The sequence below is a fragment of the Amblyomma mixtum genome, chromosome 10 (genome assembly GCF_055824585.1).
Source record: "Amblyomma mixtum isolate Tamu chromosome 10, ASM5582458v1, whole genome shotgun sequence".
NCBI lineage: Eukaryota > Metazoa > Arthropoda > Arachnida > Ixodida > Ixodidae > Amblyomma > Amblyomma mixtum.
The window spans coordinates 155,758,768-155,784,782 of NC_143021.1; the positions used below are offsets into that span (position 1 = coordinate 155,758,768).

Below are 26,015 nucleotides of genomic sequence, written 5' to 3' on the forward strand. Positions count from 1 at the left end.
CGATTATCGTGCCTCCACAATGCGTGCCCTGCCCATGTCCATTTATTTATCTTCTTTAGGGACTATTTGATCCAGTGGAACTACTCGGAGAGGGCGTCCTCCAAGTGCTTCTTGCAAATAAAAGGCGATCGGCCGAAACGTCAAACAATAGGCCTACAGGACTCGTTGCAAAGGGGTCCTTTAAGGTGACTTCGCCGCTTCCTACTTGAGTTTTCTCCGGCTACAGTATCCTGTACAGAAATATTCTTTGGCGAGCACATATTACGACACTCATATCATCTACCAAAATATCTGTAGAATTTGTGTAATGGCATCTTTGTCATGCGCCGCAAAAAAAAAAAACTTGTGGCTTACAGAACCAGTAACAGACCTAAACATGAGCAGACTGGTTGTATCTGGGACTAGCGCGAAATAAACCTAAGAGATGTACCCGAATCGATTCAAAATTGTAATACTACCTTAGTTCATTCTGCATATTTCTATACAATCAGAGTTTCATTTCTGAAAAGACATTCTGTTCTTGAAAGCCACGCTGCTCGCCGCAGCAGTGCCAACCTCCTCTGTTTCCTCCACAAGTTTTTCCATAGCTTTGTAAATCAAACACCTTACACCTTAGATTTTCCGGGCCACTTCCCTTACTTCAACTTTTCTGCTTTCGGTTTCTCTGAACGTTGCGAACTGAAACTCTACGTTCAGATGCTCCAATGGCTTTTATCTCAAAGCAATGACGTAGCTAGCTATTGATAACTATGTAACCCATCATTTATGTAAAAGCCCTTTAAGGGGGTCTGTAAGGTAAATAAAATAATTGAAGCGAACCCTGTTTTGTGCGTTTACTTTCCGCAGATGGCCAGCACACGTCACTATGATCTATGGAGGGAATAGTGCAAATATTAACCGGTTATGAAATTCTAAACCCTGGCATTTCATTTTTTAGTATTGTATTGAGTAAGTTACTGTCACAGCTACCTCATGCCTGAGACGTTTCAAAAGTGGTTGCTTAGACTGAAGACAAGAAATCATAATACAAAACTAGGTACTCGCTTTTCATGCGGTCCAGGTTGTAGCTCTCACAGAAAAAAAAAACTATTAATTTCGTTTCAAAACTTGACTCTGCGCGGCAAAAAAGAAAAAAAAAAGATCATGACCATCAAGATTCCCTAATTTTTATTTCTAAATTCTTTTGTCCCAAGTATAAGCGTTCTAAGGTTATTTTAATGTTGCTTACGTTTATAAATATGGGTTTTTGTGACGTATTATATAAGTTTCCGAAACCGCTATCTTTCCAGCGAAATTATTGCTTGCGTGTTGTAGGGCGGCGCAGGCGGCAGGCAGCGTTAAAGCACGGTTCCAGGCATTGCAAGTGGCTATGCAGTGCATAGTTCCATTTTTCTAAGGAGAAAACTGATGATGCCATGCATGCAGGTGGCGGCTTCAGAGCATAAACCTTTGAAACCTTATTGCACGAAGCGAGACCATCGAGCGGCAACGAACACCACCTCCTTATTGTTCGCGCTTGCCTTGTCTTCTTCCGAACAATAGGCCATTGTCTGGGTGTCGAAGGACGGGAACAATGTTTCTGAAGGGTTAATGTTGTTGACACCAAGATGTTGGTTTCTTAGAAAAGCTGGAAATCCGACAGCATATTTTAAACTGAACACGTGTGTAGTTAAATCCATAGTTTGCGTATCCTTCGCTGTTGCACGAAGCTTCCACGCGTGCAAGTTCCTTAAAGCTTTTGAAGGAATATCAAACAACGGTGCAGCAAGAAATGAGAGTTGAAAGTTTTCTTTCTTCTATAACACTCGTGATAATTGGTAAGTTTTCATTGCTCACTGCTGAGGACCTCTTAACGGCAATTTAAGGATGCCAAATATTGTGAAGATGCTGTGGGTTCTTCCTTTTTTATCTCCAAATCCTAAGCGGTCGAATAAAAAATTGCAGCCATGCCGTGGTAGTTCGTTCCCCGTCTGGCTGTAATCTTCCTTCGGGACCAAGGAAGACGGGGCTGCCTTAAGATACAACTGTCAGATAGTTTGTATTTTGCGCGAGGCTCTCAAACTACCAGATACGTACAAAGTGGCTGCATTCTCAGAAGGAGTTGTCAAGTCTTTGTGCCTCTGATATGCCTAATCAGCAGAAATTCTTTGCCAGCTTCTCCCATACGTCGCTAAAGTGATGTGATGCAAACATAGACGTGCTGAGTACACTGTCCCATGTAACTAGCAGGACAGGTGTGCACATTACGCAGGAATTTGATAGTACATGCGCAATAATAAATATCGTATTGTTCAGCTGAATCAGCAAGATTCAGAAAAACTCTCGTTTGAATTTGGCATTCCCCAGGGCTTCTTTCTTGTACCTCTTCTTTTCCTCCTCTTTATCAATGACGTTGTAAAAGATGTTCCTGTAAAATCGATAGTATATAAATATAACTGTGCCCTGCATTAAGGAATAGAGAGCCCCTGGGATCAAGTGTTGTTAAACAACGCACCTCAGAAGCTTGTTGCCTGGCGTGAGGATTGGCAGATGTCGGTAAATTTTACCAAAAGTGCTTATATGTGTATTACTCACAAAAAGAAGAAGCTTAACTTATCGATAACTAACAACCTCAAATGGAACAGCACTTTGGTAAAGTAAAAGATAACGCCTGCCGTAAATTACTTTTTTTTCTCTCAGAAGAGCCTTAACACTGTCCGCAACCAATGTCCATTTAGTGGCATATCAGACAATTATACTTCCAGAACTCGATTACGCAGCAATTATGTTAAACCTTCTTACACAAACTAACATCAAAACCTTGAACGGGTGGAGAAAAAGGCACTTCGCTTTATCTGCAATAATTTTTCCCGCACGTCAGTCACAGAACTTTTAATACCAGCCAACTTTGCACAACTATACCATCGTAACTGAGTTTCCCGACTAAAATTCATGTATCAGGTTGTAAATAGACCCTATGCAACGTTGGCATCTCTGGCATAATGTCATTTTCTTCGGGATATGCCACTAGGCAGAGGCATCAACTAACTATGAAGCCATTCCGTGAAAAAAATAATTGTTTTAAAGCTTTTTATTTTCAGAAGACCGTAACTGACTGGAATAACTTCAATATTACAGAGTGACTCAACCTTCCCCTTGCCAGTCTGTGATGCTAGCGAAAAAGCTCAAATACACCTATATTTCTTTTTCTGCAGTGCATTGTTTCGCCTGTTTTTGCAGAGCATTCTGTTGTGAAATGATGCTTGCTGTTGTGGCCCGGCAGTGTACCTGTAAGTTTTAAATAAATAAAATGATTCCTCGAGTATGATTATGCTGTACTTTGGGATACAACTAGAGAATGAAACAGTTAAAGTGGGGCGTGCGCAAATTACGGTTCTCGAGCATTTAGGAATAGAAGACGATCAGCTAGCAGAAGGGACTCGACACATATTTCATTCTATTGTGCTAGTGACGCCTTTATATAAGACCGAAAGAAACACTTTGATCAGAATTACCACCTGCAGAAAAGAATATGTACCCGTGGCATGTTGATACTTTTGACTAGAAAGGCCAGCTCTATAACGTTGCTATGCGAAGTGCCGTAACATATACTTCTTAATTCTCTCGTATTATGGCAAAAGTCCTTTCTCTTCTGCCTACAATTTTAGAGCAAAAACAGGCAGCTGTTTGCGTGTTCTGCATGGCAACGAAAAATCGTTAACCAGCGGAGAGTTTACATAATTCAACTTTTTATGTCATCATACGCTGCTATCGCCGATGAAGCCATTTCTATAGCTTAAAAGGCTATTTTTTTAAACTAAATGGTTCACTTTCAGTTAATCGCTTTTTATTCAGGGGTCTAAATGTGCTATTATGCTGTTTGAAATATAAAAAAATTCCACATTTTTTTTTAATGCAGGAAACGGTTACAGCCCGGACGGTTACCGACCTGGCCCTGTTTTCTGCTCCCCAGATCCCAGGGTAAGTCTGAGACTTTTCTTTCACCAATATACTGAATGATAATATTACAAAAACTGAAATATTAAAAAAAATATTGCTGATAACCTGCTGTTATGTTCACATCCAAATGTGGCGAAGGTTCACAGCATTCTAAACAGTGTTAATATAGGCAAAAACTTGGTAGGGTTTCAAGTAGCTAACCCTAATAGATGGCGAAAGCATGTCCTTAGCCTAGTTGCCCTTTTATTGTAAAACTCTCAAGAAATGAAATAAAAAAATAAAAAAAAAATCGAGAGGAAGCCCGCACCCAACCAACGGTTATCGCAGGCGAACCAATTAAAAAAATAAAAGAAAAGGAGCCAACGCCCAAGAGAAAATTTAAGAAAAACCAATTACAAGAGAGAGAAAAAAACAGAGGCACAAATGATCGGCGGGCAAAAGTGATTTTTGGACGCAAGACACCCCTGAAGGATTAAGAATTGGGAAGGACGAAGTGAAAATGAAAGAGGGATGGGTCCAGCGTGCCCAGATTCTTCAGACAGGCTCGCAGGCGGCCAAGAGGAGGGAAAGTGCGGGGATCTGCAGGAAGGAAGAAACAAGAAAAGAAAGCAAAGAGAAAAAAACGAACAACCAGGAGATAATGGGATTAAGAAAGCAGAAGGTCTACATAAAAGACAGGGCAAATCGAAAAGGGAATCAAGGAAATGACAAAAAGGCAGGTAAAAAAACAAAGAAACAGAACGAGCGAAATGAAAAATAACCAAAGAATTAAAACATGAAAAATATAACAGCTAGAGGAAAGAAAAGAAAACAAAAGGAAAGAAAAAAATTGAAAACAAAACAAAAAATAAATGTAAACATTAAAAAAAACAAAATCAAGATCCACGTGCCATCCACATGCCCGTGAGGCAGGGGCAGGGCCACGGCCCACCAGAATTGGCCATATGGTGCCCCCGACGACATGAGACATGGGGAGGCGCAGAAATGCAAGGAGGTCCACGAGCCATCCGGGGGGAATAAAGGCGAGATACAGGGGAAAGAAGGGAAGAAACGCGAACAGCAACGCGAATAAGCAACGCACGAGACCGTGGGGAACCTAACAAAGAGGGGAAGTCATGAGGGGAAAGAAAGTGCAGATAGCCGGGAAGCCGTGCTGCTATGTCCGCGATGAGACGGCAGGCACGCAGGTAATGGACAACATCCCCCACAGCTGCCCCGCATGGACAAGAAGGCGAAAGAAGGAGGGCAAAACAATGGAAGTAGCAGGGAAAACGACCATGGCTAGTTAGGAGAGGGACAAGAGATCGGGGTGGAGGGAAAGAGAGCTGGAGACGGTTAATAGAGGGGACAAAAACAGCCAGGAGGGTGTCCGAATGTTCCGCGGTCCAGGTGTCAGACCAAAGCCCGAGTATGGTGGTACGCATGCGGGTGCGCACTGACAAGGGTGACAGCCATGACGGCCGCAGGAGGCCGTGCGCCGACGCCAGTGAGGCGGTCCAGTCAGCGAGCTAGTTGCCCCAGACCCCAGAATGGGCGGGGACATTCGCTTATCTTCGCGAAACTGATAGCGTGCCTTGTGTCTTTGCTATTTCTGATCTCCTCAACGTCGCTGACAAACAGCGTCAAGATTCCTCCTTACAATCACTCATTGATGGCCTGTGTTCAGAACACCCGAATCCGTCCCTGAAACTATGTTTTTTAGCATAACATGTTCCACCACCACAGCCTATCCCCTGATGCCCCTCCGCTATTGCTTGTTATTCCTGAACAGCTACGCTCCTCGGTTCTTGAAGAACTCCACGATCTACTGACAGCCGGACACCTTGCTGTCTCCCGCGCCGCACTTATGCTCGGGACCGGCGCCGCTTCTTTTGGCCCTGTTTATATCGTCCCATTAAGAGTTACATCACCGCTTGTGACCTGTGTCAGCGCAGAAAGAGGCCCTCACACTGCCTGCCGGTGTTCTCAAGCCCATTGATGTCCCGCTGGAACCTTTTCACCATCTTGCCCTCGACCTTCTCGGCCCTTTTCCCACATCCCTTTCCGGCATTAATTGGATCGCGGTCACAACGGCCTATGCGACTCGATACGTCATCACACGTGCCTTACCGAAGAGCTGTGCAACAGAAGCCGCGGATTTTCTCTTCCAAAATATCCTTTTTCAGTCTGTCGCTCCTCGCCAACTACTCACCGATCGCGGCCGCACAGATCTGACCAGAGTCGTTCAGGACATCCTTTGTTCGTGTTCCCCGCAGCACAAGCTCTCCACAACGTATCACTCACAAACCAACGGGCTTACTGAGCGGCTCCACCAAGCTTTGACCGACATATCAGCTATGTATGTCTCCTCCGACCACAGCGACTGAGAGAGCGTCTTGCCTTATGTGACCTTCGCAAATAATTCTTCACGGCATGGCTCCACGGGCTATTCCCCTCTCTAACTTTTGTTTGGTAGGCACGCCACCTTGCCCTCGGCACTCCATGCCGCCTTCTCTAGTCCCCACCAACGCATAGCCCGTTACGACATTGATGAAGCCACCCAGGCGCGCCAATAGCCTGCCATCGGCTCCAAGCCTCTCAAGCGTCCCAGCAGTCTACTCACGGCGACCGACACGGTGAAGTAAACTACGAATCTGGATGCGTCGTCCTTCTGTGGTCGCCTTCGCGTCACGATTAGAGATGTGAAGGCCTGAAAAAAACACTGCAATTTTGGGAAAAAACCGGTTTTTTTCGTTTTTTTCAGACGAGGGAAAATGGAAAAAAACATTCAAAATTTCACAATGCAATTTCAAGGTTTTACGATTGCTTGCTTTTAGTTTAGTTTAGGTTTTTGTTTTTGCTTTGAAAACAATTACAGCGTGCATCGTTGAACGATTGAAGGGCAGTCGTCATCGCCGGTGCCAGGTAGTGCTTTTTAAAACGTTCGTGCTACGAGTACGCGGGTTGAAGGCCAGGTCACATATAAGATCCAGGCTTGACTTAAAAACACACTAATACTTGAACTCACGGCTGATGTAGAAAAAAACGGCTGCAAATTCTACAGCACTACACACACGGCATAAATAACATAGGCTGCTGTGCATGTAAGCTGTTTTAGCCAAATACAAGCCTAGCTTCTTGATTTCCAACATAGCAGAACACAGAACATCCGCAGGAATTTGGTACAGGACAGGGGTCTTCAGTGAAGCACGTGACCCCATCTACCTGGTGGCAAGGCCTTTACCCCAGCCAGTCGCTAACTCGTCTGGCTTGCCGACTGCTGCAGATACCATCATCCGCCAGCTGCGAACAAACTGGTCACGTTTCGGGAACGTCCATACAAGGATTCGCAACAGGCTTTCAGGGGAACGCGTTCGAAAGCTTGTGTATGTGCAGTCGAACCTAGCTGTGGACACAGCTTCAATCCATGCTGCTGCGCGTAGTGCCGCATCCAGCGACAGCGACTCTGAGTCCGATATGAAGTGACTTATAGATCAGTTTTCATGTTCCCTTTCTCGGTGCAATAGAACAAGAAGTTGATTCCACAAATACGATATTTATACCTCCATATTCGCATGAAGTGCAAATCATTATTTATCTTCTCGGTGCAATAGAACAAGAAGTTCGTTCCACAAATACGATATTTATACCTCCATATTCGCATGAAGTGCAAATCATTATTTATCTTCTCGGTGCAATAGAACAAGAAGTTCGTTTCACGATATGACATCTATAACTGCATATTCGACTGAACTTCGGAGCATTATTATTGATTGTTGTGCTATTGCAAATAAATCTGTTTTTGTCATGTTTTGCAAAATTTCCAATTTTTCATGAAAAAAACCTTGAAAAAAACGTTTTTTTTCACGCCATTCAAAATTTCTTGAAATTTTACATCTCTAGTCACGATGGTCACCCCGAGAAACTTCCTTCCCACTACAGTGGCCCCTGCCGTGTGGTGCGCAGAGTGACTGACGTCAATGATGAAATCGCTGCCCATGCGTCCTCACCATCGTCCTCTCGCACCGCCACCGACATCAACCACGTCCGCCTCCATACGCCCTACCACGTGGCTGACACTTGGGCCCCCGTATTGTCGGGACGGCGCTTCTACCACCCCAGCTCATGTAGCAGGCTGACGACGACGATGGAGAGATGCACTATGCCACGAGTCGATTATAGACGAAAACGACAAAGATCTCTCGCTCGTACCTCTTCGCGCTGCTTGCAGATATCCCGGCCGCTTGTAAGTGCCTTCCTGATAGTACTTGTACTTGTATTCTTCCCAGTTAAAATGGAAAAGCGTAATCCCACCGTGCGCTTTTCGGGCCGTCCCTTAAGTTTCAAACTGGAACTCAAAATTTTAGGCGTTGTCTTCGACCGCCACCTCACTTTTTTTCCTCATGCTCACTTCCTCCGCGAGAAGGCAGAGATCCTCACTTCGCGCCTTGTCTCATTTATATCGTTCCATCGTTCCCTTCCTCCCTGTTCTCTACGTAGGCTTTATTTTCAAGTAATACAACCCGCTTTAACTTTCGCCGCGCCCGCTTTTTGGTCTCGCAGCGGCAATTCCCGTCTTCAGGACAAGGTTGTTTCAGTGCAGCCCATCCCTCTTCTCGCTATCACAGGGTCTTTCCGCACAACGCGCACGGCTGCGCTTCAGGTACTCCACCGGGTACCCCATGGAGGAAGGAAAACTAAGGAGAGGCCCTTCGTATTCCCAATGCATTGGTGAGAATGTGGCGGAAGTGACGTCAAAATTTAGGCTTAAAAAGTCGGGCCACTAGCAACGTTGTCGTTGTTGCTAAGAAAACTCGGGCCACTAGCAACGGCATACGGCGTCGTTAGCGTTGTTGTTGCTAGGGGCCCGAGTGTTTCTCGGTGGCGGTGGACGGGCTTTCGGCACGGTGTGTTCGGCCTTGCGTGTTAAAGTCTACATGCCTGGCGTCGTGACGTTACGCACGCATCTAAGATTGCTTTTAAATGCTGCAAATCAACCGCTCATTTCATATTTTGTTCGTCAAACTTGGTGTCGTTACGCGGAGCGATCGATGCATTGAAATGAATCTCGCGAAAAGGTGGCACTCCGGAACCGCGCTTCGACCCGCGAAGAAGCGTTGATTGTTTTGATCAGCGAACTTTCGCACCTCACCAAACAGCACAGAAACATGAAGCCGCTCTCGGCGATGCTGAGCTGCGTTTCGAAGGCCAAACGGGTAGCCCGAGGAGGATGGTGAGCTGAGCAATGTCGTCTTTCTTTGCCTGGCGTCGGAAAAGGTTCACCGCACCTGTGCGCCGGTCTTTGTCTAGGTGCGTGTTTGCGGGGAGGGAGGTGTAGGAGTGTAGCGGCGAGCGGCGTGGTTTTTTTTATAGCTTTCTGTTACGAAGCGCTTGCGAGCCGCGCGCGATCCCCGCCCCGTAGCTCGGTGGAGAAAGAAGATAGTGAGGAGAGCCGAGCCAACTTCCGGTTGCGGGGCGGCTTCACAAAAAGTGACGTCAGGGCCTCTCCTTAGTTCTTTCCTTCCCTTATGGGGTACCCCCTCTTCCCTTGGAATTGGATGGCCTCTGTGCGGAGTACAACCTTTTAAACGGTGTAGATCCCGTCACCTTTGGAGGTCACACTTACCTACCATCTGATATCTTGCCCCGCTTTGATCCCTGGTGCGACCATTCCTCTCTCGTTTCCTCGTTCTCCTTCACCCGTCTTCTACCTTCTCACTTTCCCTCTCAGTCCACCCTTCCCGGCCTTCATATATTCAAGGACGGTTCTTATACGTCCCACTCTGCGGGTGCTGCTTACGTCGCATTCTCATCTTCTGGCCCGCTGCGGAACGTGAGCCAGTTTCGTCTCGAGACAGGCTGTAGTGCCTTCTGCGCAGAGGCTGTTGCTTTTCATGAGGCTTGTTGTTATGTCCAGCGTGCCCCCTCTCCTTTACCCTTGCATGTATACTCTGATTGCCTTTCTCTCCTTCAGGCTCTTAACTCTAACAAAGACAGGTAGACCACTTAAAGCCGCGAAGAAGGGAGTCCATCATGCGTTCGAAGGTAACCAGCGCGTTGCATAAGCCGTCATAAGCCGTCAGTTGTCATGAAAGTGGTCTTTTAGCGGTCTATGTCACTAACAGCTCCTTGCCAGTACCCAGAACTAAGGTCAGTTGAAGAAAAGTCCTTGACTTCGTGAAGGCAATCTAGTGCGTCATCGATTCTAGGCAGAGGATAGATAGCCTTCTTACTGATGCCGGTGAGGTGACGGTAATGATGCAGCAGCGCCAGCTCCCGTCCTTCTTTTTAATCAGGAAGACTGATGTGGTCCAAAGGCTCGACGATGGTTCGATGATGTCTTTATCTTGCATCTTCTCCATCTCCTGCTTTGTTATACGGCGTTCTCCCCTGGGCACTTTATATGGACGTTTGTGAAGAGGAGCGGCATCATCGGTGTTGATGCGATGCTTCACATTAGAGGTTCGATACAACGGGTAGTCATCCAAGTCAAAGACGCCTCAAAAATAGGGCAGTAGCCAGATCAGGTCTCGGGCTTGCGTTGGTGAGAGTTCAGAAGCGATCATTTTGGCGCACTTGTCGGTTGGTGCCACGTTAGACAAAGGGCGAAGAGCAGAGAACGAGACGCAATTGGCCACAGCCGATATGACCTTTCGGCAGCAGGTCTGAGTGTTGCGATCGTTATGCATTGCGGGAGCGGCTGGACACGCCAGGCAATGTTAATTACCGTCAGGTATGCTCGATTTGCAGAGATTGTGACGACGGTAAGGGTAAGCGCAATGCTGCGCGTGAGGGACACATCAAGTGCCGGAAAGAGAATGCGATCACCATCGGGAACAGGTGGGACACAAGAGAAAGACACATGAGTGCTGACGTCGGGGGCCGACGGATGAACTCTGCTGTAGAAAGACTGGGTACAACTTGAGGCGGCAACTCTGCATAAGGAGGAAGGTCAAGCTCAACGACACTAATGCCGCAGTCGACGAGGGCCGAATGAGCAGAAAGGAAGTCAAGGCCAAGCATGACATCCTGAGGGCACTGGTCCAAACGGCGAACAGAACGGAAATGTGGCGGCCAGAGATTGTCACACGGGCTATGTGTAGTCGGATCACCAGAGGCATTCCACCATCGGCAGCGCGGACAACGGCTGTAGGGGCTGGCGTCAGTTTTTTTACTTTGGCAGTGGCGTGAATGGGAACTCATGACGGATACTTCCGCACCGGTATCACTCGGGACTATGACAGGGACTCCTTTAACATGAATGCTGAGCAAGTTACGTTGTGCAAGAAGTGCTAAGCGAGGATCTTCGAGCCGGGTCTCTACTGCAGCATCGCCTCCAGACGCTGCATTGCCTAGTTTTCCGTCTGGGAGCCTCCGCTGGGGCTAGGAGGGGTTAAGCGACAGCGTTCGGGTGAACGGGACTGTCGCCGCAGAGGGGACGGTGAGCGGCTCAGGCGGGCAGTCAGGAAATCAGCAGCAGTGCTTTGGGGATCCGCGCTCGGCGAGAAAACACCTGCTTGATCTTCGGGGCGGTGAAAGCTTGGCATGTAATTCGATGTGTAAAGACGGAACCAGCGGTTGCGACCGTGGCGAGCGATTTGGCCAACACGCGAACAGTGAAAAATAAGCCGATCATCGGATGTCTACCAGTCGGAAGGGTGGCGTCAGCGCGGGTCCAATTTATGAGGCCGTCCGTGATTCATCGCAGTAATATATCCGGGCTGGGAAGGAGACATGGGGCCGGTAGGCTGAAGACCAAGGTTAGAAAATTCTTAGCGGGCTACAGCTTTGATGACAGACATGGCAGACCACTGATGGTCGGCATCTGGTGGCTCCGGGATGACAGGGGACATGGCTTTCAGTTCTTGTGAGATGACGCGCGTGACAGTTTCAGGTGGTGCTGAAGCCTCTCGGGGCAGCAGATCTTGATATGATGATGTCTTAGTCGTGTTGGAGAGCCGGGCGAACTCACGGCTAATGCCACCGGCTTTTGCCTTCCTTGAAGCGTCGGCATTCCTTTACGATGCCGTCAGCCGCTGAGCAATTTTGATAAATTATCCGGTGGAATGCGTCGTCCACAGTGCATTTTTAAACGTCGCCTACTTTGCCCGATTCAGACATTTCATCGTCAAGTTTGTGGCACTGGGCCAACACGTCCTACATATACGAAACATAGGGCTCTGTCGAGGTCTGGAAGTGGGAAGCAAGGTCCCTCTTGGCCGCTAGTTGTCGGCCGAATGGTTTTCCAAACAGTTCGCGAAGTTTTAGCTTGCATGTGTCCCAGCTTGTGAGATCATCTTCATGGGCCTCGTATCAGACGTGAGCGGTGCCTTTCAGATAGAATATCATATTGGGAAGCGTGAAGGTAGGGTCCCATTGGTTGTAGGCCCTCATACGTTCGTACATGTTGAGCCAGTCGTGGACGTCGATGGCATCTGTGCCGGAAAACGTCCCAGGATCCCGACGGTGAGCCAGAATGACCGACGGTGTTTCCGGCAGTGTTCTTTGCTGCGAGACGTCTCGGGCACGGCTAAGCTGCCGAGGTGCCGTCCGTTTATTGATGTGGGCGTTGGTGAAATCTGATCCTCCATCAGATATGTAACGGGAAAAAATAGATTTACAAATATTCAAAGGGAGACTTGTACCGGCAGCCTGGATAGCTGCGAGCAGCGCTGAGCGGACCGAGTGAGAGATCTTTGTCCTCTTCACCCGTCGTCGACTCGTGGCATAGTGCATATTTTCATCGTCATCGTTGTAAGCCCGCTACAATATTAGACTAAGGTTAAGCTCTCATCGAGGTCAAACTAATCTGATCTGTTCTGTCGGAAGATAGAAGCTGAGGAAGTCGACAATGTACAGTGCACAACCCGAGTGTGTCTTGTAGTTTAACTCTAAGCGCGATCGGCTGCGATGATAGCATGGCGGTGTCGTGCAATGGCCAGCGAAGCTTATCTGTTCGCGCAACCGCCTTTTCGAAACCCAGTCACGGCAATATTTGTTTAATTTATGTGTGGCCTCTTCCTATGCTAGTTTTTGCCAACGTCACCTTCAAGATCAAGCTTGACACATACTCGATGAGCCGGTTAGTCCTCCTCAATTAGTGTTTCCGCACTAAAAGACTTCCATGCGCTTATAACGGCAGCCAGTTCAGTCGCTATTCGGTCGTAATAGCGGTGGTTCCCGCAGCGATGTGCGCTTTACTGAAGCTCTTGATGAGAGATGGGTTGGCTGCAAAGTGCGCTAAACTGATGGTTAGTTCCTTCGTTTATTTTAAGCTTTAACATACTATTGAGATACATTCTATGAAAGCTGTCCTTTCAAACTTCCGAGTCTGTCGTTTTAGGGTATTATACAGGGTGGTTTAGCAATGCGGGAGTGGTGCGAACAGACACGAAGTGCTTCTCAGCAACAAACTTCCAGCAGTGCATAACGCCTGTTATGCAAATAATTAAAAAAAATATCCTCTGTGCCCCTTGGTTTCTGTGGCTGTTGGCTTCTTTCATATTTATAACGAGCCCCTCATTCCCCTTCCCTTGTTTGCTTAATTGCTTAGCGAGGGCCTCGGTTCTGGCAGCCTTGACGGCATAGGAAGCATAAGAGGTTCTCACGCAGCTTGTACCCTCTCCGTTCGATGACGTTCTACGTCACACCTGCGGTAACTCAGGACGTTCTACGTCCGCCGCTTATGAACGTGGGTGGCGCTGATGAACATTCTCAAGGTTAGGTTACTTGTAAACATAAATACCCCCGAAAACAGCACATTTAACAGCCGTCGCCGTAGCTCGGAGGTAGAGCACCGGACGCGTAATTCGGAGGTCGTGGGTTCGGATCCCATCGGCGGCATGTGGTTGTTTTTTCTTCTGCTTTTCTAATCAATTAGCTCCACAAAATAAACAAATAATTTTAAAAAATATCCTCTGTGCCCCTTGGTTTCTGTGGCTGTTTGCTTCTTTCATATTAAAAACATGACAGTTAGTTTAGCACTTGAATTTCAAATTGTCCTAGTGTGCTGACTAGAACGAAAGACGTGCTGGTAATGGCTGACATGATGATTTTATATCGCCCAGTTTTGCGATGAAGACGTCTATCTCTGTAGCTCAGGGGGGCGTCATATGCGTAGCTTAAAGTTGCATGGTGCATAAAGCAACATAAACTAATGATCTATTGCAATTTTGGCGGCGCCCAATTATAAATGCCAGTTCTATTGTACGGCATTTCATGTACGTTTTTCTGCAAGGCCTGATAGAAAAAAACACGATGGCGATTGGCAGATAGTTGACCGTTTTTTAGGGCTACCGAAATGATGGAAAGAGATATCGAAACAAGCGCATAGATTGCATTAAAAGTGGCAGGTATCACTGATATCACCTGCAAACGTGATTGCTGGTTTTTGCTCAGGGAAGTGACCTAAAGAACATAAAGGGAAAGAAAGAACTTTATCTTTGATTATTTTTGATTATGTCAAGAAAGGTTCACCACTCATCCTGCAAAGGACGGGCTCGTATGAGCATTGGAATACATGAATTCTGCCGCCTGTACAACTTCCCTATTAAAATCGAGCCCGACCTGAAGGTGGAATGGCCCACGTCACCGGTTATTATGTGCAACTCATGTGTGGGGCTAGTTGGTACATAAGAATTGTAAAAGATGACAGAGGGAGAGAAGAAGACAAAGGAGGCAGGCCAAACGGCAGGACCAGCGCTGGTCCAGTCGTTTTGTGTGCCTTCGTTGTCTAGGTGTGTAGCGCAGCCTTCTTTTGTAATTCTAGATATCAGATTTATAAACAGCTCTCATTGGGTATTTTCTTTATGTTATCTTTATGTTATCAAAAATGTATCAAAAAAGATCCTTGTGCTTTTCAATAACTTACTCTATGCAGTACTGCTGTTTATTAGTGTTGTCGCTTCCCCGGGTGTTTTGCTTTGCGCGCACCCTAATATGTGGAGTTAACGAAAGCTGAACGCTGCTGCCTACTCTGGCAATGCACAGAGGATACAGCAACACCTCGATTCTCCGCCAATGAGCGAAATATACGCTAGTTTCGAGCAAACGAATATCCAACAGCTTGTGTACCTCGAATTGTGGTACTGAACCACATGTATTACACCCTGACGCCTGCAGGTTGACACATATGCCCCTTTTAACATAAGTATTTTTGTCGTACCTGTGATATTCGCGTGTTTCTTTCATCTTAAACAGTATGAATAGACAGACAATTGGTGTTTCTGGCCTGTTTCTTTAGTGAAATTCAGTTCACTGTTTTCTAGTTTGGCCTGGTGCCTTACGCATCGGCATTATAGTGTCCAGCTAAACGTAACTTAATTAACACTCAATCTGCACAACTCCGATCCGCTCGTTTGATTACCATCAACTGTCATCTTCCAGCTAGCGCCTCCTAATGAAATCAATTTTTAGGCTGCCCCATTCACTTTTCCGAGTGAAAATTTCTCACCTGTCCCTCATTCATAAAATTATTTTTTTTTTCGCCGTCGTTAAAACGCGAACCTCAATTCCAGCCTTTATGCATATAACCTCGCACAGACCACCTGTTTATGGCCGCCATTCTTTGTGGCCGTATCAATGTTTTCTTCAACTCATACTACCAAAATCATGCACAGAGTGAAACAGCGTTCCCCCATCCATTGCCTCTATCGTGGATGCGCCATCTTTCAAGGCAGGGCTTACTGACTTCCTTTTGCAATAACAACTTTATTATAGGTTAACAAGTCTGCACATTGTAATTTTGTATTTTTTTTTCTATTTGCTTTGTGCCCACCCCCAGTTTAACGCCCTTGATTCCTTGAGGGTATTGAAACTAATAAATCAATAAATTTTCACAGCAATAGTTTAGCCGTGCTTTATATATTATTTTATTGAAATGAGCTATTAATGGCTCAGAATATAGATTTGTCAATAAAAAGTTGAGTCACGTGATTAAGGATAGTTTTATTGCGCCTACCCAGGCTTTCAGAATTGCTTGGGGCGTAATTTTGCTGGCAGGACTGATATTCTACTTCCAACTGTTCACTCGCTTCTCTTAGTTTACTTTCATTTATTTGCTTTATATAAAATTATGCGCTGCATTTCAGCGCTTTCTTATGGCGGTTTTTTCATCTGAGGAGTTTCGCATTGTTAGCGACATTTCCTATTGTTCGTAAATGAGCATCTTGATTCCTCTTAGGAATCATCGACTGCATTAATAAAATTGGCATCGCCATTTGCTCCTTTTTCTTGTTGCATTCATTGAAAACGTAGCAGGAGCTGACATTTTATTGGATGCAGTATCCCAGACATGTGATTGAAAAATAGCCAGAAAATGTGGCAGGCGTTAGGAAGAAACCCCTAGTGTTTTATGGATTACCTGATTACAAGACATTTTAAGAGTCTTGCGCAGGGATGAGTTGGGTATAAGACTACTATGAACCCTATTCATAGGCTGGCATTTTGGTCAAGACATCGCAGTCCTAAGGTACTGAGGGAAGTAGCCGCAGGACACGAGTAAGAAAGTAGACATTCAAAGTAAACTGTCAGCCTTCAAACGTTTGCACCAAAAGACAAACTGTCATCGAGACCGTGTGAGGCATAAAAAGAATTTATTACTAGTAGCAAAGCCATACACAGGAAGCGGGTACACACTAATAACAATTATTAGTAAGTCAAGGTACCTACCTCTAAAAAAATTATTGAAAAATGAAATTAGGTGCACCCGTTTTCAGGTGGTGGTCTTGGTGATAAGAGGGTCTTTTCGACAAACCTTCAAATTATAGCACCGGAAAATGTATGTCGCCAGCATTGACCTGCTGTTTTAAACTGAAAAGTAAGCATTCTTTGAAATATTGCGACTGGTGCAACAAGTTACAGTAAACAAAATGGCTTGGAGAACGATGGAAACAGAAAATAGAAGAGTGTTTTCAGGCGGAAGCCTTTAATGTCTCATCGTTGTAAGCAGCAGTTGTCGACAGAAATGTCACGCTTTTCAGTTGGTCGAAACGGTCGTGACGCCACAGTGCGCCAATTTCAAACGGGGCCAATTGTACTTTGGCTAGTAACCATGCAGTTTTTTTCCCGCTAGAGGGCCAACGGAGGCGCATGTGCTTCGTATGGGCTCCGCGTTCGAGCACCTTCTGCAAGGAAAAAACCCAGGATACTTCGACTCCGACACACGGACAAGAAGCGTGAGTCTATACGGCACCTTTCAAGACCTCATTTAAGCAAATCGGAGCTCGGGCGACCGAGCTCCGACTGTCTAAAGCCAGCGTCGCTCCGGCGTCCTAGCTTACCCGAACGCCAGGCCTGGCGCGGCGCGAACGCCACGGCGGCAGTCATGGAGTACGCCGTAGCTGGGACGAACGCCTCCCCAGACGAATTGGAAACGCCCGATTGGAAAACGATTGTGTCTTACCGTAATCAGGACCCCAAAGTTATGTCATTAACAGCTCAGAAACGAAATAAGCAGAGCGAAAAGTCGAAGGCGCAACCTCTCCCTCCACTCCATCCTAAGAAACCGCTTCCACGACTACCGGAGGAAGACTATAAGATAATCTACAGACCAACGGGTGGCGTAGACATCACGCGCTACACCGAGAAATCTATCAGGCAAGCTATTGCATCAGCTAGCGGCATTACCGCGACCGAGGCTAACAAAGACCGATACAGAACGAACTGTACAAATAATGTGTTCACCATATCGACGCCGGTGCAGGCAAACGCACTACGTTACGTCGCAGTCAAAAAAATCAAGCTGGAAGGCAAAGACATCATCATGACGTCGTACATCGCTCCTCCGGAAAAGGCCTTGCAGGGAATCATCTACAGGGCTTACGATGGCGAAACGCAGCAAGAAATGATGACAGAACTTCGCAAAAGAAACCCTGAAATCGTCCAAGCACGAACCATGGGAAGAACATCAAAGTGCCTCCTGCTCCACTTCGACGCGGACGAATCGCCAGATAGCATCATATACTTCGGCGTCCTGTATCCGGTCTGCCCCTTCATTCCAAAAGTAGAGGCATTTACGAACTGCAGAAGAGTCGGACACAGAAGAAACGTATGTCCAGAGCCACTGCAACAACGGTGCCCGTACTGCGGAAACCAGCACCTCAAAGAAGAAATCTGTGACCCAGTCTGCATTGTCTGTGGAGAAGCGCACCGCAGAGGCGATAACAGCTGCAAAAAAAGATTTCTACGACCCCACACTAAAACGTCGGAGCACCATTGAAGATCAAAATCCCGGACCAGCGACGACTCAACATCCACCCAAAGAAAGGACCGCTCGAGCTCCTTCCCGCCCTTGGACAGCGGACGCAGCAGCAGTCGCAGCGGACGCAGCAGCAGCCGCAGTGGAGGTGACAGCGGCACCAGCAGCCGGACGCAGAGCCCCGGACCTAAACAGGTGAGCTGGGCGGGAGTGGCCTCTCACGGAAAGGGGACGGAGCTGCAGTTATTACAGTCGAAACTCGATCAGGCACTCCACCACATTCAAATACTTACGGACCGCATCAAACACTTAGAACAGAAAAACAGTAAACTAAAAGCACCCGCCAAATCAAAGGACCCTCCTCCAAAACCACTTGCCATGCAGGAAGTTACAGAAATGGAAACTACTGTGTCCGCAACATTCGAAACCCCAGTAAGCGTAGTAAGCAAGGAAGAAACACCTCGCAAAAAACGAGCACTAGCTGATGTTAGAAATCCCTCATTGGAGGATAGAGTCCCAAAACTCGAACAAAAAGTGGAAGAGCACAGTCAAAAACTCGATAACGTAACACAAACAGTTGACAATTTATCACAAAGACTCGAACAACACATAAAGAATGTAAATCACAAGTTCGGGGTAATCGACACCATTTTACAGGAAATTTTACGTCGGATTCCCCCGTCAGCTCAAGGGGCGCCAATCGATCTATCCCAGCAAAATGGCCAATCCTAAAAGCATAACAATTTGGCAGTGGAACTGCAGATCTATGCGCAACAAAAAAGCAGATCTGCAGTTACATATTCAATCGCAATCCGAAAAACCTGACGTAATAGCGATCCAAGGACCCAGAATATCTCGACTAAAACTGCCAGGGTACCGGGCTGTTCTGCCATGCCACATCACAGAACAACCTTTAACCACTACTGTGGTACATAGAAACCTTACCGTGGTTAACCACAAAATTGAAAACGTAGAGCTCGACTGTATATTAATCGAAATTTTATGCAGCAAAAGAAACTCCTCTTCTCTGTTCATACTGAACGCATACAGCCACCCCAGGGCGCAGGCTGGACCGGCGAAAGCCGCTATACTGAAAGCCCTACAAATTGCAGGCCAAAACGCAACCCTAATTGTGGGCGACTTCAACGCTCAACACGTGCAATGGGGACACGCAACTATATCTAAGAAAGGCACGGCCCTAATTGATTTTATCCAGCAAAGAGGGCTAACCCAATACACGGATCCCATGCAACCTACCAGGATAGGTAACAGCGTGAGCAGGGACACGTGCCCGGACCTCACGATAGGCAAAAATCTCCGAGACTTAAGCTGGAGCAACAGCAGACAAAATTTGGGAAGTGACCATTATATCATAGCATCTAAAATCGCCATTGCCAATCTCGAACCCCAACCCAGAAAAAACAAGATCACCGACTGTGACAAACTTAGGACGATCCGCGACCAAAATCAGGAACCGATCACAGACCTAGAACAGTGGACACAAAGCCTCCTATCAGATGTGGGAAAGGCCACTAAAGAACTAGTACATGACCTAGACGTAAATGCGATTGACAGCAGACTTACACACATGTGGGAGGCAAGGCAAAACCTAGAAAAAAGATGGCTTAAACAAAAATACAACAAAAAGCTTAGAAACAAGATACTCACACTCAAAAAAAAAAATTCAACACCACTCCGCAGAAATCGCAAGGCAGCAATGGAACCATATCTGCGAAAATGTAAATGGCAATCTAGGCACGAGAGAGACGCGAAATCTTCTGCGGCATCTCCTTGATCCGGAATCAAATAAAGCTACGACTCAAAGAGAAATCACCAAAATTTTAAACATGGACCCAGGCACGGATCAAGACATTATCAACACGCTACAGCAGAAATACTTCTGCACAACCCGAGAGACGCACTCACTACCAGATTATAAAAGACAACCTAACCCCCTCCTGGACGCTGACATAACAATAGCGGAAATAAGAGCAGCCCTCCATAAGATACGCACGACATCCGCCCCGGGAGAAGACGGCATTAACAATAAGACACTCAGAAACCTAGACGACGCTTCCATGACAGCCCTCACGGATTTTGCGAACGAGTGTTGGAGGGAGGGAAAACTCCCAGCGGCTTGGAAACATGCCATCGTTAAATTCATCCCAAAACCGGGCAAAAAGCTCGCGCTCGAAAACCTCAGACCTATTTCGCTTACATCTTGCATAGGAAAACTGATAGAGCACGTCATACTAGACAGACTCCAGTCTCACATGCACAAAGAAAATTTATATCCACACACTATGATTGGCTTTAGACCACATTTATCAACACAGGACACGATGCTCAGACTAGCAAGCGAAGTCCTATCTCAGGAGCAAGAAAGGAGCACCAGGGCAATCCTAGCTCTAGATTTAACAAAAGCGTTTGATAACGTCAAACACAAAGCAATCCTAGAATCTCTTTCACCGTTGAATGTGGGCGAAAGAGCGTTTAACTACATCAAGGACTTTCTCTCCGATAGAACGGCTAAAATTCAAATTGGCGCAATCAAATCCGACACCTTCTGTTTAGGAGACAGAAGAACGCCGCAAGGATCGGTCCTCTCCCCCTTCTTATTCAATATAACCTTAATCAAAATGGCACATGCACTCGCAAAAATCCCAGACCTAGAACACTCTTTGTACGCGGACGATATCACCCTTTGGACCACCAAGGGGAGTATCGCCACAATACAAGATGCGCTACAACAAGCGGCAGATGTAGTAGTAGAGGAGGCACAAGCCGCGGGACTCGCGTGTTCCCCCCAAAAACCTGAAGTCCTCATCCTGCACCCAAAGCGTCAAAGGAAAAATAAAGCGCCTGAGATCAAAATCTACGCGGAAGGGGCAGCCATCCCAGAAGTGAAAACACTAAGAATCTTAGGAATGCTGATACAGTCAAACCAAAAAAAACGACACGTTAATTAAGAAACTGAGAAACACTGTCAACCAAATCTCCTTCCTCATCAGACGCATCGCGAATAGGCGAGGAGGAGTTAAAGAAGCCGAGACCAGGAGACTAATACAAGCCTTCGTTCTTAGCAGAGTCAACTACACTACACCATACGTCACCCTCACAGTAAGAGAAAGAGACGACCTGGATTCTCTAATTAGACAGTCCTACAAAATTGCGCTCAACCTCCCACGTCATACTCCAAATGAAAAACTATTACAGTTAGGAATTCATAACACCTTAGCGGAAATGATAGAAGCACACCTCTCCGCACAATATGAAAGACTATCAGGCACTGAAACGGGACGTTTCATCCTAAAGAAAGCAGGAATACAATATGGAGGAAACCGTACACACACCTTGCCAATTCCAAGACACGTGCACGAACACTTAAAAGTCCCTCTTCTGCCCAAAAACATGCATCCACACTACGATACGGACAGAAGAAAGGCTAGGGCACAAAAACTTCACGAAAGATTTTCAGTTCAGAAAGACACGGCGCACGTGGACGTGGCAGAACATGCGGACAGAGACGCCTTTTCTCTGGCAGTTGTCGATCATCGAGGTTCTCCCCTTGCATCGGCGACAATAGATAAAACAAAATTTCTGGAGGAGGCCGCAGAAGCTGCATTAGCTTTAGCCATTACCTTCACCACTGCCAAATACGTCATAAGTGACTCCAAAACAGCAATTCGAAATTTTGCAAAAGGAAGGGCCCACTCAGCAGCCATCAAAATCTTACGAAAAATCTCAAATAACCGCCAGATAACATTGATCTGGGTCCCCGCCCATTCGGACCATCCTGGAAACGAGGCGGCGCACCGATTTGCCCGAGGATTCGTGGTTAACCGGGAGGTGCTCTACCCCGAGCTCAGGTCGGCCAAGGAGCGAATGACAACCTGCAAAGAAATTACTACCCACTTCAACAAAGAAAGACAGATCTTCCTAGAACCACATAAATCCCTCAGTAAAACACAACAAGTCAGTTGACGGCAGCTCCAAACAGACACTTTCTTTAATCCATACATGTACTCCATATGGTTTCCGGAGCAGTACAGCCCTGTCTGTTCTCTCTGTGGGAACCAAAAGACAGACACACCGCACATCCTATATTCATGTACTCAAGACATGCCATCGCACAGTCTGCAGCTCTCTACCCAATCTCAGTGGTGGTGGTGGTGGTGGTGAAAACATTTATTACGAATGAACAGGAGGTATGTTTGGATCAGCCCGTAAGGGACCGATCCTTACAAACACTAGGTGGAGGTTCCTAGTATGGGACCCCAGTGGCGGTTGCCGCCGCCCGGGCGCGCCCGACTAAGGCTTGTTGGGCCTGTAAGTCGTGGCAGCCGAGCAGGGCCGCCTCCCAGTCCTCCCGGGTTGGGTTGGGGATGGGGGGAATAGCCGGGTTGGAGGGGCAGGCCCACACCATGTGATAGGTGTCAGAAGACACTGCACTACAGTGTGGGCAGCTGCCGCTAGAGGAGGGGTCGAAATGTTTTAGCGCTGCCGGGCACAGCAATGTATTGGTGAGAAGGCAGAGAAGGAGCCGCTTATACGCCTTCTTCAGGCCTTTACATGGGCTAGGGCAGGGGTTCTCAAACTTGGTTCCGCGGAACACAGGGGTTCCACGGGCTGTCTTCTTGTGTTCCGCGAGAACCCTCACTGGCCCTGACCCGGCAGCTGATATGAGACTGGCTCTGAGTGCTCCTGAGCTACGCTTTGACTTGCTCTCAAAAGGGAAGCAGTGCCACCCATCACATTAGTATTTGTATTAATCGGTGCAATAAACATTTAACTTTTGCAACTCTCTCTGCAAAAATGCACTCGACAACATTGCTGGTAAGTGAAAGCGGGGTGGGGGGGGGGGTTCCCTGGAACTTATTGAAGGCTTTTGGGGTTCCTCCAAGCATAAAAGTTTGAGAACCCCTGGGCTAGGGTAAAGGCGATGATAATTTTGATAATATGTTTTAATATCTTTGAATCTATAGACCGGATTAAAATCGGGTTCCTGATCGAATGGGGAGGAGAAAACAGCACGGTTAGAGAGTGCGCGGGCGGCTGCGTCTGCTGCCTTGTTTCCTGCCAACCCCTGATAAGCAGGGGCCCGTATGAGGTAACGGTGTGCGGGGTCCGTATCCCGTATGCAATTTTGGTATATTCGATAGGCTAGGATGGGAGTGCGGCCTTGTTCGACGTTCCGACAGGCCCCTCGCGAGTCGGTGATTATGTATTTTGAATTGGAATGTGAGGCCGCGAGAGCAATCGCGACCTCTTCTGATTGTGTTGCACTGCGGGCTCTGAAAGTTAGGCCGTTAACTGTGTTGCTGTTGTGAACTACCGCGGCCGTGTACCATCCCCCGTGGTGAGGGCCGGAGGCGTCCACGTAGTATACACCTGTTTTGTTGCCATAATATCGGGCTAGCGCTTCCGCTCGTGCCAGGCGCCGACCATTATGGTCTTCATGTGACATGTTTGCTGGAAGAGGCCGCACGTGGAGGGCACGTCTCCACAGTTCCGGGATGCGAAACCTGTCTTCCATTGGAGGGGTGTGTTGGATATGGAGTCGAGCAAGAAGGCGGCGACCCGACTCTGTTAGCGACAAGCGCGTGTACTGGTTTGTAAGGTGCGCCTCCCGGAGCTCCCGGAAAGTATTCACCACACCAAGAGCCATAAGCCGGCTGTTTGAAGTAGTAATAGGGAGGTCAAGGGCACGTTTAACAATTTTGCGAAGGATGACCTAAAGGGGGAGGCCGCGCTGCTCAGCTCGGACCCGGAGGTTCAACTTCGAGCCACAGAGCGAGCCGAAGAGGTCGCCGAACGACATCGTCGGTCGGCCACCTTGCGTCCGGCCTAGAAGAGGAGCCCACCGCGGGGAGGGGAACATCACCCGAATCCGCGCCTAAGACCTCTTCTTTAATAAAGTTTACCTCCTCCTCCTCCTCCTCCTAGTAACCATGCAACCAATTGAAGGGTAGTGATGCTCCAAGTAAGTGGGAGTGAGCTTAGTTAATTGCTTAATTACCAAATTAGCCTAATTAACTTTTCTAGTCACGCCATATAAATAAATAAAACCGAGTATGAAATTGGTCGAGCTCGGGAATCGAACCCCGGTCTTCGGAGTGCGAGACGAGCATGCTATCCACTACGCCATGCCAGCTCGATGGTTTGGAATGAACAAAGGCGCGTCTAGTGAATACGGTGTCTTCGCTCACTGCCATCCTCCTCCCTTCCCTTCCAGCGAGGTTCAGGTGTCCAGAGAGTAATGAGAGACAGATACATTTCCTTTCCTCAAAAACCAATTTACCGACGAGCGAGGCGTAGAACCGAATGGGCGATGGCGTTTTATGGACTGCCTGGCAGCGTTGCAAGACGCTGTCGCGTTCCACTCTTAGAGTCGAAGCTTAACATCTTTACCACACATCAGTGACCGCACTTTAGGTCAAAAAATGGCTGAGGCTTAGCTAAGGTTAAGCCTAGTCAGATGCGAAGCATATTGGTGGCTAGGCTTGGTAATACATGGCTTTCCTTGGTTGAATACTTGGTCATTTTAATACAACCACTAGAAGCCTTCGTCGTGGGGGAAGACAACGGCATGGCTACAACCAACGGAACGCCGACTAACCCCGAGACGCGCGTTGGGTTAGCGCCTGGATTGCCACGGAAGCCGCGTCTGCCTGCCCGGTGGAGCGAGCGTTTCACCTACACCGAGTGTGAACGCGCGTTCGAAATGCGCGGGAATGCCGCTCGAGGACATTCCGGCGTCTGTGCGATGGCATCGTTCTCCCTCTCCCAGCGCGTGACGGCGATCTGTCGTGACGTCATGTGTCTCGTGGTATGTCACGTGATGTGACGTCACTGCACCACGTGGTCTGCACGGCGTGCAACCACAGCGACGGCGCGAGGTGGACCCCCGTCTTCCTCTGTCGTGACGTCATGTGTCACGTGGTATGTCACGGGGTGTGACGTCACTGTACACGTGGTCTGCACGGCGTGCAACCACAGCGACGGCGCGAGGTGGACCCCCGTCTTCCTCTGTCGTGACGTCATGTGTCACGTGGTATGTCACGTGGTGTGACGTCACTGTACCACGTGGTCTGCACGGCGTGCAACCACAGCGACGGCGCGAGGTGGACCCCCATCTTCCTCTGTCATGACGTCATGTTTCACGTGGTATGTCACGTGGTGTGACGTCACTGTACCACGTGGTGTGCACGGCGCGTAACCACGGCGAAGGGCTGTAGTGTACCTCTAGTGATATGCTTCGCATAAAAAGTGAACCCTTTTGAATTTTGACGGGTGTCCACCGAGATATGTGAGACAGTTACTGCGTAATTTCCTTTCCTCAAATACAATTTTTATTTTCTTCATTACGGGCCATCTTTGTCTTTCTTCTTTCACTCCCACTTCCTCCCTCCCTCCACGGTGCGGTTCAGGTGTCCACCGAGATGACAGAGAATTACTGTGCCATTTCCTTTCCTCAAAAAGCGTTGCGTTCAAACGGCAAGGCATCGCGCCGAACGGGTGGTGGCGTTCCGTAGACTCCCTGGCAGCGCTACAACACGCTGTCGCATTCCACTCCTAAAGGCGAAGCTTAAGCGTCATTAATTAGCAGTTAATTAGTATTCAGACATTAATCAGTAATTAACCATTAATTAGTGATTTGTCATCACTCAGTAATTAGTACTCAATTACATGTGACGCCTCCAGTGCCAAAGAAGCAGTCAAAGTGGTGCGGAAAACGCTTTCGCCTCTACGCACTTTAGACAGTCAAAGTGCACCCTGAATTTTACAAAATAAATCATTCTTACGCGCCTAAGGAAAGCGGGAAGGATTTTCGACCAATATGAATTCACAATCACGTAATTCTGGAACCTCCCAGCCTTATTTACTGTTGTTAGTTGAA

General features: G+C 47.5%; 1 protein-coding gene across 1 annotated transcript in view; it reads left to right on the top strand.

Annotated features, from left to right (window-relative positions):
- Window positions 1-1,697: 1,697 nt before the first annotated feature.
- The window catches only part of LOC149327438 (uncharacterized), a 54,761-nt gene continuing 30,443 nt past the window's right edge, over window positions 1,698-26,015 (top strand). Inside the window, exons 1-2 of the mRNA XM_089563976.1 lie at window positions 1,698-1,817; window positions 3,899-3,960. Of these exons, the coding sequence (XP_089420102.1) occupies window positions 1,772-1,817; window positions 3,899-3,960 (108 nt within the window). The 5' untranslated portion in view covers window positions 1,698-1,771. The remainder of the gene's footprint in view (window positions 1,818-3,898; window positions 3,961-26,015) is intronic.